The sequence below is a fragment of the Spinacia oleracea genome, chromosome 2 (assembly GCF_020520425.1).
Source record: "Spinacia oleracea cultivar Varoflay chromosome 2, BTI_SOV_V1, whole genome shotgun sequence".
Classification (NCBI taxonomy): Eukaryota; Viridiplantae; Streptophyta; class Magnoliopsida; order Caryophyllales; family Amaranthaceae; genus Spinacia; species Spinacia oleracea.
Genome location: NC_079488.1, coordinates 80,488,132 through 80,507,957, shown reverse-complemented (window position 1 = coordinate 80,507,957; position 19,826 = coordinate 80,488,132). Strand labels below are relative to the sequence as shown.

General features: G+C 34.9%; 2 protein-coding genes across 2 annotated transcripts; one reads left to right on the top strand and one right to left on the bottom strand.

The window, feature by feature from the left end:
- Window positions 1-491: 491 nt before the first annotated feature.
- LOC110796834 (nuclear pore complex protein NUP1) lies at window positions 492-10,789 on the bottom strand. Its single transcript, XM_022001924.2, has 8 exons — window positions 10,435-10,789; window positions 8,095-8,159; window positions 6,348-6,505; window positions 5,412-5,613; window positions 3,498-3,806; window positions 3,328-3,414; window positions 1,903-2,547; window positions 492-1,249 (listed from the first exon to the last, which is right to left on the bottom strand). Exons 1-8 carry the CDS (start codon window positions 10,658-10,660, stop codon window positions 704-706), a joined length of 2,238 nt encoding a protein of 745 aa, XP_021857616.1. The 5' UTR covers window positions 10,661-10,789; the 3' UTR covers window positions 492-703.
- Window positions 10,790-14,972: 4,183 nt separating this feature from the next.
- Window positions 14,973-16,275, top strand: LOC110796836 (uncharacterized). Its single transcript, XM_022001926.2, has one exon. It carries the CDS (start codon window positions 15,120-15,122, stop codon window positions 16,230-16,232), a length of 1,113 nt encoding a protein of 370 aa, XP_021857618.1. The 5' UTR covers window positions 14,973-15,119; the 3' UTR covers window positions 16,233-16,275.
- Window positions 16,276-19,826: the final 3,551 nt, after the last annotated feature.

Below are 19,826 nucleotides of genomic sequence, written 5' to 3'. Positions count from 1 at the left end.
ACCTCACATGACTAAAATTTTCTTACATACCAATCACAAAAAATGGCCAAAGTCGTAATTTGAATAGTGTAAAAAATAAATGGTGCAATATTTACGGAACGAAGAAAGCATATTATTTCTATCTGAGTTAAATAATATATGTGTGGGCACATACATAAATCTTAAATAGGCTTGTCAATTGGTAACAAAGTTATGTTGGAAATGGGATTTGTAAAAAGATGACGTGACATGGTATTAAACCTTGATGAGGTTTGCGCTATTGCTATTGCTATTGCCCCTACAATGGATACAACACGGGTGTTTTGGAAATTTTATGAACTTAAGGGGACAATTCAGGGATTTTGGGGGAACTTATAGGGAAATATTTCTAGGGATTATAAGGAAATGTGATGTTCAAATGTCACAGACAAGCAATAGGTTGAAGAAAGCTGTGTTCCCTGATATCCTTCTTCCTCCAATTCCAGACTCACAAAAGGGAGAAGAACAAGAAGTGGGAGCAAGAATCTTGAACTTCAGCTTTCATTGAACAGTCATTTATCAGGTCCAGCCTATTTCTCACATCGTTCATAAAAACGGGGACCAATTAAACTAAAAATAACCAAAAGCAATACGAATAGGACATTGATGTATCAATATAATCTACAAAAAGACGGGAGAAAAACCGCGCTTTGTCAACCGATGTAGAGAAGAAACCAGTGAATCACTAACAGCACACAGTATCAGAGGAGGCAATTGACCCAAAGTTTAGCCTACTTTTTTCTGATCCAAATTTGAACTCTGGGATAGCAGAATCATTAGGAGGAGAGAGAGTATCATCTCCTTCAACAGCAAAGGATAACCTAGGCTTTCCTGACCCGAATTTGAAATTGGGAACTGAAGCATCGTTTGGAGTGAAGCCCTTTGTTGTAGATGGGAAGGCAACAACAGGTGGTGCAATGGTTATCTTGTTGGCAGAGTTAAATGCAGGAAGATCGGCAGAAACTTTGGACTGTTGAGGAGAACTTGTCAAGAAAGATGGCGTCATCGATGGTGTTGGTGGCTCAGCAGATATAGCAGAAGGTGTGGTAAAAGGAAAGGTGAAACCAGAGTTATTAACTGAAGAAAATGAAGTTCCCAGACTAGACTTCCCAATAGCAATTGATGGTAACATTGGCTTTCTGTGCGCATTTTGTGGTTCAGCTCTACCTGCTGCTGCTTTACTTGGGGCTTCAAATACCAAAGATGTCTTTGGCAGATTATTATCTATTCCCTGCAAGATTAAAGTGATGATTTTACCATAACAAGAACTGAAACAAATAAAATTGACCTATAGTCAGACAAAATCCACAAAAAATAATACTTCAGCATATTTTCCTATAACTTTGTTAGCACTCAAAATTGCTGCAAAATTTGAAAGCATGACATAAATTTATTTGCTACAGATCTTAAAAAGGACCCAACTTCATACGGGGCATGGAGAGTAGGTATCAGACACATACCAAGTGACCAATCTGCAGTGCGACATCACATAGCCAACACTCTCCTTCTCATGTCTTCGATTTACTTTATTTTTCTCCTACATGGGGAATGGGGGGGGGGGGGGGGGGGGGGTCATTATGTCATATAAGAATTAACTTCACTGACCACATCTTTTACTGCCTCATCCGAATATGCAAATGGCAATACATACTGATGTAAAGATGAAACTTGGCATGAATGACTACTAGTAGACAAAAACTAGAGCATTCAACTATTTTGTGCATGAAACTAAAAAAAAACTGTAACCATTTACACTGAAGATAACACTAAAGCAAGGTAAGGTGTGGGAACAGAAAAAAAAAAAATCATTTTTGTTGTATCAAATATGAGGAAGAGAAGACACAAAAAAAACTCAAAAACATTTTTCTGAAGAATACTACATACCTGCTCTGGACTCCTTTGAGGGTTGAAATTTTCGCGACTATGTGATAGACCACTACTGGCATCAAAGGTAGAACTTTTTTTATCCAGAGATGTTGTAGAACCAAAGATATCTTTTCCAGCACCAGTGATAGTATGAGTTCCTTCCTGAGGCAGATCATAGTTTTTTCCATTTATCTGAGCAAAGAAACTTACACCATTTGCATTCTTATTAATGCTAGCACTTGCCTCAGGCGTACTTGAAGAACTGATGTTTTGAACAGGTGTAGCCAAAGCCGCAACAGCAGAGTCCTTCCAAGAGGTAGCTAGCTTCATCTCGTTTGATTTTTGTTTTACTGTAACTGGTCTATCCAGTTGTTCCAATATATGCCTTGCAACTCTACTGCTGTGTGGATGAACACTCTGAACCCCAGCCTCCGGGCTCTTTTCCTTACTATTTAAAGAATTGAAAACAGCGGTACTGGAACTCCCAGGCTCGAAAAATTTCTTAGGCGTTAAATCCACAAAGGATTCTCTTGCCAAAGGACTCCTCTGTGCAGTGCTAAACAAAGTAGATTCCCTAGAAGGTGTAGCTGAAGTATACTTATTTCGCGTCCTACGAACAGGACCTCCAGATCCATAACCACCTTCTGTCATATTGTTCATGGACTGCACAAAGAGGTATTGACTCAGAAATAAATATAGTGTAAATGAAGCTAAGAAGAAATTGGGTAAGTTCTTCAAACGCAGGTCAAAGCTCAAATGAGAAAACACATAGTGTGTCAGAGAGACAACAGCAACTACTCTACGGAATTCCTGCTGAAGTCCGGTCGAGGGTGGGTAAGATGTATGCAGCAGTAGCCCATGCGGCAATGCAGAACAGAGAAGCTCCAAAACACTACCACAACTACTGCCAATTTGCCACTACTTTGAGATTTAAACAAGAAAACACCACAAGTTGGATAACTAATAGTTACCTCTGTTTCAAAAAAATTGCAACACTTTGATTAGCACGTATGCCAAGACACAACTTTGACGGTAATATCTCTAATTATCCTTCTTTTTAAAATCTTAAAAATTTAATATTATGAAAATATACAATGAAATCTATCCTTCTATCCACCCACATTTTACTTATAACATTCACTTTTAGTAAATTAGTAAAAATACATGGTCAAACTTAGTATATGAATAGTGACTAAACTAAAAGTGTTGCAATTTTTATGAACGGGAGGAAATGGAAAACGAAAAATCTTTCCTGAAGAAAATCTTGCTTAAGAGATTTTAAGATGACACCCCTCCAAAAGTCTTAAACCACCAATCTTAACCTATTTATGTAATAGACACATAAATTGCATAGTAGCCAGCGTCATAACTCTTACGATCTTACAAATAAGGTTATGAGAATTCTCAATCTTAAGAGATATATAAACATAAAAGGGATAATACCTTCCCAGAAACAGGAGTTGCAGTTGGTTGAAAGGGTGCAGGTGTAAAGGTAGGAAATCTCTCACTGTCACCACGCAATGGAGTTACCTGATGCCACCAAGAAGAAAGCTTTTAGCATCTTTCTCAATCACAACAAAAGGTGTAGAAAAGGGAAAGATGATCCGACAAACCTTGGACTTGGATTTTGAAAACACGGTCCTTGAATAAGGAGTACGAGAGAAACTATGAAGGCCAGATCTATTATTACGAATTTGTGGCGTTGAATAATCCAGCTGATTCTGTGTGACGGCACCAGGCCAGCATATTGGAGCTTTCTGCAAAGGAGATGGCTTAGCTGGCTTCGATGAAAATTCACTAGGGAAACCAAATTTCTCAATTTTTGGCACTAAACTTGTAGTTGTAAAGCCCATTTCAGAAGTTCTGCAGCCCATGTAAGCTCGAGCTATATCAACTGGTGAAGCACCAATATCATCCTGCATCTGAAGAAGATACAGAACACCAAATTACACAAAAATATAGGAAGTACTTCACCAACTACTGTAAAGTAACAGCATTCTAAAGTCTAAACCTTTTAAAGTCAATAAGATGGCAACTGGATGACCTTTTGACAAAGATAGCATTTGCCCATTGTAGCTTTGAGCTAAAATGCCAACATACTCTGGCAAAATAAATTACATAACAAAAAAATCCAACATAAGACAATTTCCATTAAGAGTTACTTGCTTTTGCTGGAAGGAACTGAAGTGCAAAACAATTCAAACGTAAATGCTTTAGCCTTCTGTAAATGCCTATTTTTGCAGAGAATTGATGCAGAGGAGAGCTTACGGAAGGGTGTAAGGAATATCTTTTAAAACTGAGCAGTTAGCATTATTGACTTCATTTTACATTTTGTGGGAAAATATATCAGAAAATTCCTGATTGGAGAAATATGCACTATTTTATACTCCCTCCGTCCCGGAATACTCGACCCGGTTTGACCGGCACAGAGTTTAAGGGACTTGAATTGACTTATTTAATTTAATAGGTAGTAGTTGATAGTGGGTATTATTTTAATGTAGTTAGTGGGAAATGTGTAAAGGGGTGGGGTTGGGGGAGAGTAGGGGTTGAATTTTTAATTATTTTTTGTATGGAGTAGGGGGTAGGTGGGTTAATAGGGGTGGAGTGAGAAATAATATAATATTGTTAGAATATTTCCATTTTTAGAAACAGGTCAAGTATTAAGGGACGATCCGATAAGGAAAACAGGTCAAGTATTCCGGGACGGAGGGAGTATCATTAACTAGTGATATGCCACAACATTATGTATTTCCTATTTTAAGAAGAAATTATCTTCACAGACCATCTTCTACTAGTTATAAATTCTCTTTTCACTGTAACAATGAAGTTCTATCCACTATCCCCCTAAAAAGAAAATTATACACCAAACATAAAAAAATAACTTATGGAACAAAACAGCAATTTCAAGCATCCTTCAACTACTACAGGATACAAAGGAATTGTATCTCAGCTATCGAAGGATGAGAAAACCAACTCTGGCTTCAGAAAATATAGAACGCCTCATGAATATGGAAAAAGTAATAAAAGTTATGCTAGTTGGAAGATTCAAGTAACAAGTAATTAAAATTCTGAGCGCTACATGTTAACAGCAAATAATGAAAATCTGACAAAGTGACCAACAATCCGAGACACATTCATGAGATAAGTGTCTAATGATGGTAGTGAATCCCACATGAGGTTCACATGAGGGTAAAGCAAGGAAAGTAGTCATAACATGGCATTGAATTAACGTAATATTTAATAGTATCCAGCACAGCTCACAGGAAAGTTGCATATTCACGAGTACTTTAGTTTTCCTGTTAAAGAGTTAACATAACCAGATGAAAGATTAAAAATTAAAAGCTTATAGTGCATTAGTCATAAACGCGTAACCTTGGCAAGATTTCAGAAAACAATGCTGTGGATTAGTGCGGAATAAAGATGCATATCAAGATATTCAGTTTCAATATCACACTATGGCTACTTATAGGATAGATTTAAATAAAATTTATATTGGAACGAGTCAGGGAGCAATGTGTTTCACTCACAGCTGGCCGTGAAAAAGTTGTAGAGGTTGCCAATTGATATCTATTCAAGTCTTCCTCCTCATCTACTGATGCCTTTTGCCTTCCACTAGAAGTTTCCGCCTTTTCAGTCTCATTCAGTCCAGTCATCCCAGGGGTTTCGCTGTCTTGGTCAGCATCAGGTACTTTAGAACGTAGAATCTTCATCAAATGATCAATATCCTCCCTGTAAGTTTAAACAACAAAAAAACAATTAGGGACAGATAATTGATAGTAAGGGAAGTCTAGTACGTATTATGTGACAATCTCAAGATATGAAACATGGTAACTTTTTCTATTTTAGGGTATTTCTTACTCCCTCTGTACCACAATGAACTCACACTATTCATTTTGAGATTTCCCAAAAAGATACCATTAATTTTTACAGTACCTTTCCCATTTCCTCTTCATCAATCATTGTTCGCTCTTTCCCAACACTTTCTCTTACTAATATAACTTGCCTCCGCCCCGTTCAAAACCAAGTCCCTTAAATAAAGTTGGTCCTTATCCTGTGAGGCTGTAACAACTGGGTCGGACCAGGATGCTTAAAGGCCCCACCTATTGAACAGGCCTGGTCTCACCCAAGCTGAATCTACAATTAAAATGTCCGTATCATTAATTGCAAAGAGCGCATATTTGTCCTAACTGCCAGGCCAGCATCTTTTACCTCTACAAAGGATAGAAAGAATGTCCCGATAAACAGAGCTAGATGATACTAGCATACAATCTATTACAGGAACAATGTACAACCAGATGTTGATGGTGCATATATGAAAGAAGACTGCATTACTTAAACAACAACAGCTATGAAGTTTAACTATGGTTAACTCATAAACCTTACAAATAAAGAGACCATTAAATATTACCGTAAACAGGAGCATCAACTACCTCCAAACCCAGAAAGCTAAGACAACAACTCACCTAGAGAATGTCTTCCCTTTGATAATCTGCTCGATGTCGGGTACTCCATCAGAACAATCTCCTCTTTTATCCAGTCCATCTTCATCAACAATGTCAAGTTTCGATTTCCCTTTGACTTTGCAGTGACCATCCCCGCCAGTTGATTCTTGAACAACAACCTGGAACATATTATTGAAGGCAGCAAAGATTTAAACAAGTTTGCACATATAAAGGAGGTAAAGAAACTCATAACTATTATCAGAACAAGAAGCAAAGAAATACTTAAAAGGGATAACAGAGCAACTCAGCATATTGTAAAATACAAAATCTTGGTCCCAAATTAGTTGGCACAAACGTTTTTTCACAGTCTATAAACGAGCACAAACAATCTTCAATTTTGCCTTGCAAAAAAATATAAAAACTTCGTATTTTGAAACTGAACATTGATTAATCTAAAAGATCCTACATGACTATATTTTTCTTTTTCTCACAAAAAAGTATTAGTGGCCTTTAGTTTGGATGGAGTAACTAACAAACAAAATCATTAGTAATAGTATCCAAACAAACAGAAAAATTGAATGAGGACATCATTGCGGGGATGAAGCATTGTAATAACTTTGACTTAAAGAGTGATGATGCAAACATTTTTAAGAGGTTTGGCTAACTTAGACCTGAAAAGAATTCTAAGATTTTTGTTCTCCTTTACAAGACTAGCATCATAAACTTACAGTCATCACAGTAGCAGGTATCCCGTATCCTAAAAGGCCAAATACCCTCCCTCCCCCCAACAACCAACACAAACATGAATAAAAATCTATCCAAGTATTAGTAGTCCATCCCAAAAGGTTTGCTCAATTTAAAAGATCCGAAGATATTACATGCAGTCGGCCCACAGCACAAAACCATGTGACACAGACACTTGTCAGTTTCAAGAGGCTTCCTTTGTCACTCATCAAAATTCAGCAACAGATATTAAGGTTTCTTTTAACGTTATTGATCTTTTCTTGTCTCTTATCAAAGGCTGCGTCACTACTCACTAGTAAAATGGTATGTCTCTTATCAAAGGCTGCGTCACTAGTAAAAATGGTATCACATGTTAAAATACTTGTAACATCGTTGTTGTCAATAATAATAATTCTGTTACTTCCTGAAAATGGCATCCAATGCTGAGTTATTCATGTCACTAAATAAAACTTGATAAATTATAGTATGTTTCTTGTTTACTGAAATTTCATATCACACCTCAAAGGATTCATTTGTCCGTTGATTTTACATAAGATAACAATGGAAAAAGAGATTAGGGACAAGTTGCTGATTTGCGTTGCTAAGTTGCCAGCTATACGCAACCCGTCAGGCAGTGAAACAACAGCACCCAATAATTGAAAATAGTCTAAAAATATTACTTTTACTTTAGTGACATGCACTTATGAAACAAATAAACGTGCAAAGTACTTGAGTGACTAGCCAAATGATGGCAAAAAGATGAGCTAGATTCTATTTCAGGAAAAAAATTGGCTACAATTACAGACCTTGGTTCATTCAATTATACGACTAGTTATAACTTATAATGGCGCTGCAATCATTAAAAAAATAGCATAATAGCAACGCTAAGCAAAGCATAAATAAGTTCCCATAAATGTCTTGCCAGGTAGGAATAAAAAAAGTTTGAGGGGAGGTAGCAGGTAGGAGTAACATATGATAAGAGAAACAACAATAAATCTGAACAAATGCACAAATTTACAAAAAAAAAAAAAATTACAATTCTTACGTCCACTACACAATTCTCATTGGCATCTTCAGCCTCTTGCTCTTCCTCTAATTGTACCTCATCAGCTACGGCAGGAAAAAAATTCCTCATTAAACAGTATGACGTAAATATACTTAAGAACACAAGCTAAACCAGAAAAGCAAACCTACAGATAAAAAGAAACTCACACATAATAGAACAGAAATATAAAAATAAAACAAAAACAAAAAAAACAAAAAAAAAACAGTGAAAGAAAGTAGCATAGTAAAGAATATCCAGTACATTGATGAAGATACAACCAAACTAACAGTACATGAAATGCCACAAGTTTCAAAATCGACATTAATCTTCTGCTATCAATTACAAAAATCCATGTTCTATTTTCTCCTCCTTTTAGTTTATTTACTCATTAAGATCCCTTGATATAAAGTCCACAAAAAAACTGAACTTTCAGTTCTGTAAATTCCAATGCCATCAAACTACAAAATAATATCACAAGTCGTTTGCTAACAACCCGATTATCGACCTCTGAATACCATGGAGATGAAAATCAAGGTCATTTTGATACATGAACGACAACGAAAAGGCCATTCTGTAACAGATTTCTAGCTTGTTGGTCCTCGAAAAGCCATCATGTAGGCATCCATTTTAAACTTTTATGTTACATCATAACCCTTTATAATCCATAATTAAGGTTGTAATGCGTAGTGATATTATCGATTGACATGTAAGAGAGCTTCATAATCCGGGACGAAGATACGTTGGGGGCCAAGGGGGCCCCAGCCCCTGTCAAAATTCTGGAAGTTGCTATACATAATTAATAAGAGTACCTGTTGTCAATTAATTGAGGTGTGTTGTAGTGGTTGAGCAAAGGAATTACAACCCAGGCAAACCCGTGTTCGATTCTCTTATTACCTAAAATCTTATTGTTTCACCCTTTTTTTTTTTGCCTTTTACCTTTTTCCTTCATCTATTTGTAATTTTGTATAAAATAATTATCAGTAAAATTACCCAAAATCTTATTGTTTATCCCTTTTTTTTGGCCCTTTACCTTTTTCCTTCATCTATTTGTATAAAATAATTAACATCATTAAAATTTATGAATGATTTTTTTTTTAAAATTCGGCCCTTGTCAAAATAGATTCCTGGCTTTGTCCCTGTTCATAATCATATATTAGTATTTATTACTTAAGTGTTTTCTCTTATTTCTTGGAAAACTAAGAATGGTCCAAAAAAGTATACTTGAACATAAAAATACTAAAATATAGGCTAAAAAAATTTGAATTACAATGATATAGTGAAAATTTTCCAATTTCTCAATTCACGCTGTGATGGCTGTAAAGCATGATGCCGATTTAGCAACACACTGACTATTACAGTATTACCACAGGGTTCTTTTTTCTTGTTTGCTCAAAACTAATAGCTTTACTTTGCACCTTTTACAACTTTGGTACCCCTTCCCTTCGGAGAAAACATAGTAGCCACCTTGAAACCACCAACACGACGCTGATACATTCAAGAATTGGCTATAGGTCTTACTTTAAAGAATATTTATGGGTATGTTCCATTTAAAAATGCTTGCTCACCCGCCATCATCATTTCTAAGGGTAAGCATTTTATAAGGTCAGTAACTCCGACCAGCAATATGTATCAATTGAGAACTGGCCACCTCAAACACTCTTAGACCTACGCAACATATAATCACCACTTGTGTTATGGCACAACACAGTATGCCACATAACATGTCCCTTAACTATGACACATGCTGCATTTTATAAGGTAATTTCCCCAAAGTACGTGCACTAATGGTACCCCCCATGAATAACTTCCTAATCTCATTTTACCACCAAACAGCAACTCAAGAGCCAAATTAGAAACCATAACAGGAGTTAGAAACCACTTTGATCATATTTACCCAGAAATGAAAGACCACTAGCAACCAGTAAGCTCCAAAAATAAACCTACTACCTATTGGTGCCCGATACGGATACTACAGTCCGAGTTTCATACCCTACGGCATTACTATAATAGCATCTTAATTGCTCGTATACAGTGAGCAATTACTCATACATCTATCTTGCATTTTGATTGACCCTCACTTTATAATCTCACATAAGCAAAATCCGCTTATAAGATAATTATATATTATACGCTTCCTTTCTAATACACAACAAAAACTAATCAATTAGGGCAAAAATTAAACAGAGCAATATACGAACAACAAACCCTAAGTAGAAACCCCAACAAATTCATATCCAACAGTTATCAGGGCAGTCAATATTGAGGAAATTGAACCTCAGATAAAACCCTAAGAAATCAAAAACTTAAAAGAACGATGGAGAAGAGAGACAGAGAATGTACCGAGATTTGAGGAAGGAGCAGGAGAGAACAAATAAGGGAGGCCGGAGATGAGACGTTTAGCGGGGTCCACAAACCTCGAAAGCCAACGACCACCTGCTGGTCGATCGTATGGAGTTGCCGGTGGCTTTCTCTCTCTTCGAAGCTTTCCTCCGCCGCCGCCTCTTTCTCCTTCTCCTCCGTATAAATCAGCCCTCGCCGCAGACGAAGTTTCGCCGGCGTCCGCCATGTTTTCGGGTTGGAAATTTGGGGAATTTTTTGACGCCTGTTGTTCTGGAGTTTGGTTGAGTTAAAGTTCAAGACTATTGAAGAGAGTTTCAGAGTAGGAGGACTTTGTCAGTCAAAATTAAAATTTTCCATCATTTGTCAAATGGTTGACTATTTTGATATATGGCACGCTACCCAATAATCGATAAGTCGATAATCACTAAAGTTAAAATTGATATGCTACTTTCGTTCCTAAATGATCTTTACACATATTATTTGCATAGTAATTAAGGAATTTTGGTTAACGTGTGATGGTGGAGTAACAAATGGAAAATGGGTGGCTATAAATTGTACAACCCACAAAGTTAATGAAAAATAGTATTAAAGTATTGTGAGTAGGTAAATTATGATGGGTCAAATGAGAGTAAAAATGGAATAAAGTAGAGTGTAAAGAACTTCTAGGAACGGATTAAAACGGAAAGCATAAAGAAATTTTAGTAACGAATGTAGTATAAGTTATGAACCGTCCCGAAAAGTGCGGGGAATTTTCATATCTGATATCAGGCACCAGATATGGATTCCAATGGGGCGGGACGGATATGGATGTTAGTTTCTCCATCCCCATCCCCACCTAAAATTTTTATCCCCATCACCCATGGCGGGTACAAATTCATCTCCATCCCCGCCACAACGGGTTAAACTAAAGCTCATCCCCGCCCAATCACACGCCTGGGTATCCATCCCCGTCTTATCCCCGTCCCATATCCGCGCCAACACACAACTAGTTTTTCTTATTTAGTAAACAGTATGGAAAAAAGTAACTTCCATAACAAGAAAATTCAAACAAACAAAATCAAAAGTCTCACCTTATCACATACTACAAACAAATAAGGCATAAAAAAACTTTTCAACTTTTTATCTTCTTTAAAAAAAATTAATTCACGTAGAAATTAATACTTGGGTAGGGTTGACGAGATCAAGCGGGGTGGATGAGGATGCGGAGGGGCGGGCGGGGATAGGGCGGGTCCAACAAACAATCCACACAAGTCCCATCACTGACATGCCTAATACCAGATGAGTCGAACATGTGACCTTCAACGCAATAGTATTGTCCAATTAAACTACAACCCTTTACGTGTTCTCTTTACAACATTATTATTAATAAAATAAAGATAAAATCATCTTGTGAAAAAAAATCAAACATAATTTCGGTAAACAGTGAAGTATAATAATTAATTATTATTCACATAATAATTGGGGGCATCATTTATTTAGGCCCAAATACTAGTTATACGGAGTACTTTAATTGTAGCTAGATTAGTGTAAATTTGTAATATCTTTCAACACTAAATATCAACATTAGCACATGATCTTGATTATATTACTAACAAAGTAACAATTTATATTATTCAAATTATAAATTGATTATTAACATTTATGATCTTAAGCTTTTGGGAAAAATATTTAAGTTGGGTAAAAACTTTAAAAAATGCATATCGGATCGTTATCGGGTAACCATCACTTGTAAAATGGTATCTGTAACCATATCCTATACCCGAATTCAGATCGATTACCCCAACAAAAAAATCATATCGGTGAATGTATCAACTTTTCGGAACGGATATCAGATCAGGTTTCAGATTTTTGATTTTTCAGATAGTTTGTTCCAATCCTAATTTATAAGACTACTGAATATATAACTAGAATTTTACGTACGAAGTGTATATTTCGTATCAATAAGGTCTTGCCTCTTGGCATGGTGACAAATATTAAGGGTTTGCGTACATATATGCGCTCTAATAATTCAGCAAATATGCCTCATTTATATATTATATGTATAAAGGAGGTATATTTGCTAAATTATTAGAGCGCCACATAGAAAATCTAATGGTTTCGGCCAATGAAAAATAAGATTTCTAATTTATTTTTGAGTTAAAAAAATCAAGTGCCATGTAGATAATTAATTAGGTGCCACGTTGAAATTTTAATTAATTAATTACTAATATATACAACTCCATTCAAAATCAAACATTCAAATAAAAAAAATCTAAAATAAAATTCATCCAAAATCAAAAACTAATCTAAAATAAATTTCAATCCAAAATAAAACACTAATCCAATATTAAAGCGCCATGTAGGAAATCTAATAGCTTCGGCCAATGAAAAATAAGATTTAGAAATTATTTTTGAATTAAAAAAGTCGGGTTCCACTTAGTTAAACAATTAAGTGCAACGTATATATTTTTATTATTTAATTACTATTATTACGCATATACAACTTTATCCAAAATCAAACAATCTAATAATTAAAAAATAAATCTAAAATGATATTCAATCCAAAATAAATAAATAAATAAAACAAGTTTAATCTAATATATAAAATATAGCAGTTGGTATATATAGGACTTTTATTTTAACTTAACAATTTAATATAATTCATGCACCGCATGGGCTAAACTCTAGTATATTATAATATGAATTTATTTTATAAATTATTAAACATAATTTTTGGATTTATAAAATAATTTTAAGTTAATTAAAACTCTTTTTTCTACAAAATTGATTCCTAATGGATTAGGAATCTATATCCAATTTAATAAAATCCGAAAATAATAAATTAAATTCAGTTTTGTAAATAACATTCTCTCTAAAATATTTGAATATTTTTCTCCAAAATATTTGAATAATTTCTCTCCAAAATAGTTGAATATAAAATATATATTGAAAATGCATAAAAATGATTAATAAAAATACCTAAAATATGGGTATAACATCCTTCATGCTTGTTAATTTAATTATGAGCGCGTAATCAATTTCTAGGGCTAAGTAAGGGAAGCCATGTTTATACTATCATTGTCATGCATTAAAGTTTGTTAATTTATAGATTATTCTTGATTAATTCCAAGTGATTTGTGCTTAATTGGTGATTCATGCAATTGGCCAATATCGTGGATTGATTATCTAGCTAATAGGAATTAGAATTGAAATATCGTATTTTTAGAGGCTTGGTGCAATTGGAAATTCTGATTACGTCAACGACCGTACTGCATATATTGGATTGAAAGTGTTAAGACCCGACCGTAGGATTAACATGTACTTTAATTACTCGGCCTAGTTTATTCATTGTCGATTTGATTTGTGTTCTTAGATTGGTATAAGCATGATGGACCGAACGTACGCCCTAAACCTTTAATTCATTGATAAATTCTGCATTTATATTATTGCTTTGGTCTTGTTAGTTAAATCCAAAATTCACATTTCGTTTATTAAAATAGTTTATATAATTGGGAAAAAAATAATAGAACTTGTCTCCCTGTGGGATCGACCCGCATTTGTTAAGTATCTGCTAACAACAAACAGCGTGCACTTGCTGTATCACTTTTTAGTTCATCGCCTTCTCCAACATAGGTCGCATTGAATAGTTGATGCCGGAAAATATTGCGATCAATGCTCGAGTAAGAGACACTCTTTATGTAGTAGTATTAGTTATAATATCATTGATTTTTTAGGATTTATCACATGGTTAATGTGCGGTTACATTGTACTTTATTAGCTTCTTTTGTTGTTTATGGATCGAAATCAGTCTCTTCACCTGGTCTGTTCTGGTATAGTCTGATTTTTCTAGTTTTTGGTTTGATCTTAATATTTTATGTTGATTGTTTTTTTTCTTTTCTTGGTGTGGTATGATCTGAATATTTCTGGTGTGGTCAATTTTGCAGATCTTATCTAATAAGCAATAAAAAAAATGGTGAAAAAAACAGATTTACAATCTCCAATCTATTGCATATTATTGTTGGCACAATGTGGGCTATGGCTTCGATGCATTTTATTGTTAGAATTATATAAGGTATGCAATAATTTATCTATTCTATGATCAGGTGATTAGCCCAATATTTTGAAATGTCATTGCTACTACTTTAACTCCGTATTTTATAACAAAAATTTATTTTCTCATATCTTGTAAAGTTTTATGAGAAGGCTATTATAGATTTTGCAAAGCGGATTGAAATCACAGAATAATCGATACCAGTTAGCTTTATTTAAGTAGGTTTTTTAAGTTAAAAGAGGAAGTAAAGTTGGGGGGAGAAAAACAAAGAAACAAAAAATAAAAGGAAAATAAAACAACAAACTAGGAAGGAATTAGACGTGAAAAAGCCACACCACTAATATTAGAGTACATACATGATTATTTTATGAGAAAGTCATCATTCTTATTTAATTTTCTACCTTTTTATGCTAACACTCTGTTTTGTCTTTTAAAATGTAGTTAAATGTCGTTGAGAGCAACTTCTATTTTGCCTAAAGAATAGGAAAATATGAGATCTTAATTTTCTCCTCAATTATTTCTTCCTTCAATAACTCTCATTCCCTTATTTCAACACCTCAAATTAAAACTCGACAATTCTCTAACAAAATTAAGTAACAATTAAATAAAATATTTCTGCACCAACTCTAAATAATTACCACATTCAAAAAAAAATATGTCAACCTCATCCCCTAACTCTCACCCCTCCTCCCCCACAACACCCCAAAAATCCCCTTCCTCCACCACATCCTCCCCTAAAAACCCCCCACCCGCCTCAATCTCCACCTCCTCCTCCTCCACCGCCGCCACCACAACTACGAATACGTCCTCCCCTACAAAGGTGCAAGCCGCGCTCGAGTCATTAACCTCAATCCTCCCTACCCCTCCATCCTCCCTCTCCACCTCCCCTTCCCCCCCGGCCTTCGTCCTCCTCACTTCCCCCGAAATATCCTCCCAAATATCCTCCTTGCTCCGCCACCCTACCTCCGGTTCTGGTGACAATCATTTATGTCGTTGGCTCTACGACACCTTCCACTCCTCGGACCCTTCCCTCCAACTCATTGTCTTACGCTTTGTCCCTCTTATATCCGGCCTCTACCTCACCCGCATTACTCGTCGCAATCGCCAGCCTTTAGCCGGCTTCGAGGCCATCCTCTTAGCCCTTTACGCCCACGAAACTACCGCTCGAAACAACCACCCGATCACCGTAACCGTCCCCGACCTCTCTCACCCTAGCATCTACCACGAAAGCTCCTCCCCTCAACGTAACAACTCCACTGACCTTAACATTGCCGTCATCTCGTCCTCCCTCGAGCCCCACGGCACCGTACGATCCACTCGTAGAGCGAGGATCGTAGGGGTGGCCTTAGAGCTCTTCTTTAGCAAGATATGGGTCATGTCCATCGAGTCAAAGCTCGATTTCTGTGAGTTCCTAGACCAATGGGCCGGAACCCATCATAACAAAAATGACGAAAATGAACACGACAACAACAACGATTACGAAATCGACCAAGATTGTAATAAAGGGAGGATATTGTTACCATGGGAATTGTTAGGACCATGTCTTAGAATACTAGGACATTGTATGTTAGGAGGGGAAAAGGAGGAATTGTTGTTACGTGAAAAGGCGTATAGGGCATGTAAAAGCTTGTATAATAGGGCTACACATGATGTTAATCCTAAGGCCATTTTGGCTGTTGGTAGTTTGTTAAGACTTGTTAAGATGGACAAAGAATTAGACGAGGTTGATTATACTGAGATCCATAACACTAGGGTTATTTCCATCTAACCTTTTCTCCGCTTCTTAATAAATGATCACTTTTTAAATACCACTCGTATGGTGTAATAACTAGTACACTATTAGTTCGTAATTCTAGATAACATGCATTAAATATAGTGCTTTGATTCTTTTCGGTAATTTTAAAGTTTCTTTTTTTGTGCGCGAATGAGCCTAATGGACATTCTTTAGAGTTGTTAATGTATGCGAACAATTTTTATATTTTTTTTGTAGAATTTTTCATTTCGTGACGGATATTATATATACATATATATAGACACTTTGATTTATCATAGATAGATTCGTCGTTCCTTCTTTATCCCTTTGAGTTTGCTCCAATTTATAAATAGCTAAGTCGTATACTTATATATGAAGTTACGAGAGACCACCGCTTTGCTCTTACTACGTTTGGTCTCACTAGATTTCTCTTTATCAATCCCTATCGCTAACAAAAGGAGACGGACGAAAATGTTACTAATAAGGTACTTTGCAAGTTTTAAGTTTTTAACCAATACAATCTTGATTCACTGTAATCGAACAAGGAAAATATGTTCTTTTATCACGGTATTTTTAAATTTACAAAATAACAATAAAATGGGACAAATCTAGACAAAACTTTGATTTTGACTTTTGAGTTTCAATAGGTTGGTGGAGGGAATATAAACTTGTAATCAAATTTCAGTTCTCTGAAAAACTTTAATCGTTATTGATGGAGGAATAAGCATATGATTCGATCTGTTAAATTGTGCCAAGTACAATGAATCTGATTTTATTCATTGTACAGCCTACTTATCGACCAAAAATGCAAACACTAGTTAAAAAGATTTTGGATTGTTTTATCTATCTTACCCAGATTGGGATACGCATATTGGGAAACACCAATTCTTAAATGAATTTGGTTCACACTAAATTTATTGTAGATCATGTGTTAAAATAAAGCCAACAATTCGTTTCTAATTTATTTTGGCATTTTATTAGAATTATTATGAATAAAATATCAAATTAGCTTAGTTGATACATGGATGTGTTTGAATAATATGATTTTAAGTCACAATCCCCTCTTAAAAACATAGGGTTACTATACTTCAAAAAATGATCAGTATGTCTAAGAATTTCGGTGCTAATTAACTATAGTTACTATATGAACAATAAAGGTCTCTATAATTGTAAAAAGGTACTAGAAAAGCTATTGATTTTGGGTCAAAATTAATATTATTGTGGATCATGTCCACACAAGAATAATCCCGTAGATACGACTATTTTGTGAAAAATTGCATATTTGCATGACGTTGGTCCAAAAGGAATTATAAAAGTGTCCATAGCCATGTTGAACTATGTCAATGATGGCATGATGCAACACAAGTACTTAAGGTAAAATAAAGAGCACATATAACACAATATTTCACTGTTTTACTTTAATTAGATTAGATCACTTTCATCCAATGTCTTCCATCAATTTATATAGATAAACTCACATAAAGAAAGAAATATACGGGATGAAGAACATACTAAAAGTTCTTTTTCCCCTAGACGCATTTTATTATTCAACTCAAAAATCACTTATTTAATTCACATGGACTTTCCCGTCAAAAAAGATAACACGGAGTAATAAAAATGGACTATCACTTCCACACGTAGTGCTTCGTCTGTCTCGTCTCTTTTACTTGGCTCACTTAACGTACTTTGAAAAAGCTTTCTGTGCTATATATATAGGACAAGTAAAATGAGACGATAGAGGTAATATTACTGCCCAAGACCCTATATTGTTCACTTTATTTCCACTTAGTATAGAAAAAATAAGTTCATAAAAGATAAGTTCAAAATAAGGGTTATTTGAGTATAGTTTATAACTAAAATAAAAGTTCCAATAAGCTCATATAAGTTCACATAATTTCACACTTCGTATAATAAATTTAAAAATAAAAATCAGATGAATATAACGCACCACAAGATGACAAATGATAGATGAAAGTAGAAACGGATGCAACTTGGCCGGTGGTGACAATGGATTGATATCGATCAACTTTTAACGATGATTAATAAAAAAATACGGAGTATCTAATGTTCATGTTCTCGATGTAGATTGTTAGATTCCCTTAATGAATGGTGGATGGCTCGAATTATGAAAAGGAAGTCGGGCCGCTCTTTTAGGCAATACAAAAATTACCAATGCAACCCTAAAATAGTTTGGAGTTTAGCTAGTTTTTGTGTGTGAGAAGTATAAAAATTGTAAATTGGGAGTGGGAGATTCAAATCTGTGATCTTCATAAGCCTTTTTGTCCTTTTGCAAGTAGTTGGAAATGTTTAGAGTTTGTCTATGATTTTTGTGAAGGTTAGTTAAAACTTTCAATGTAAAAGTGCAATTTTTTTTGTTTAGATATAAGGTTAGACAATGTGACAATTATAATACTCCATACCGTGTGCAAAATGTGTATGAAGAAGCGTATTTCAGAAAAAATTGATTTTGACACACCTCCACATGAGAAGAACACATGAAACTCACAGGACTCACAGATATACATGTGCCAAAATAATTCCTCACTCTTAAACTGTGTTTGGTACACCATCACAAGCATCACTAGTAAGACGATGCCTCTTCCTTTATTTTCATTTTTGAACAAAAATTGATATATAAAATTCTTCTTTTGGATGGAGGGAGTCGCGTAGGGAAAAATTATACTATTATAGAAAAACAAAAGGTTCTATAAAGTCCTTCTTCTCGCTCGAAATATTTACACTACTTTCCTTATAAAGCCGTCCCAGATTACTCGATTTCCTTATAAAACAAAATGTTCTATAAATGAAAATTTTGTTAATATTATACTTACCTATGGACCCATCTATATCTATATTCCCTAAAAAGAACATTAAAAAGTGAGCCATTTCCCAGTATCTCTTTACAAAGTTGATACATTTCTCACTATCTATATTTAAAAAATACTTCCCTATCAACTACCATGTAATTAAATAATAAGTCAATTACATTGCATTAAACTCTGTGACAATCAAACCGATTCGAGTATTCCGGAACGGAAAGAGTATTCAACATTAAAACATCAACATCATGCTATTCAATTATTCATGCATAAAATGGTTTTTTTTTTTTTTGAAGGGAAGATAGAGCGGACATTTTAGAGCATTTTCAATGGTTGTAGCTAGGGACTAGCTTGAAATTTATAAAAGTTTCAAGCTAATAGCTAGACCATTGGAGTGAAGGTAATAAATTAGCCTGGCCAATCAAATTAGCTTAAATAAGCCAATTTGCTTGACAACTAGCTCCCAAATTTGCCAAATAAATAAGTGACAAGTGGAACAAGTAGGACCAATTTAAATAACAAGCTATTTGCTAGCCATTGGAGCATAAATTAGCTAGACAATGAAATAAATTGAAATCTTATGCGGCATAACAAGCTAATTGTCAAATTAGCTTACCATTAGAGATGCTCTTATTAGCTAAATCTAGCTCCGTCAAAATTGTAATACTTTGGGGAATAGAACCAATACAAACATATTCCGAGTTCTCATGAGTGTCCCACCTTACCACTAGGTGAGCATAAAATGGTATCTGTAATCACTAAAAGCTTTAATTTCCGTATATATTTTCCA

What these genes read in the sequence shown, in the direction of transcription:
- LOC110796834 (XM_022001924.2), bottom strand. Translation starts at nt 10,660, where the DNA reads ATGGCGGACGCCGGCGAAACTTCGTCTGCGGCGAGGGCTGATTTATAC. An exon ending in TGCTCCTTCCTCAAATCTCG is followed by an intron (nt 8,160 to 10,434) that starts GTACATTCTCTG and finishes TTCCTGCCGTAG; the next exon opens with CTGATGAGGTACAATTAGAG. An exon ending in AAAGGGAAGACATTCTCTAG is followed by an intron (nt 5,614 to 6,347) that starts GTGAGTTGTTGT and finishes TTAAACTTACAG; the next exon opens with GGAGGATATTGATCATTTGA.
- LOC110796836 (XM_022001926.2), top strand. Translation starts at nt 15,120, where the DNA reads ATGTCAACCTCATCCCCTAACTCTCACCCCTCCTCCCCCACAACACCC.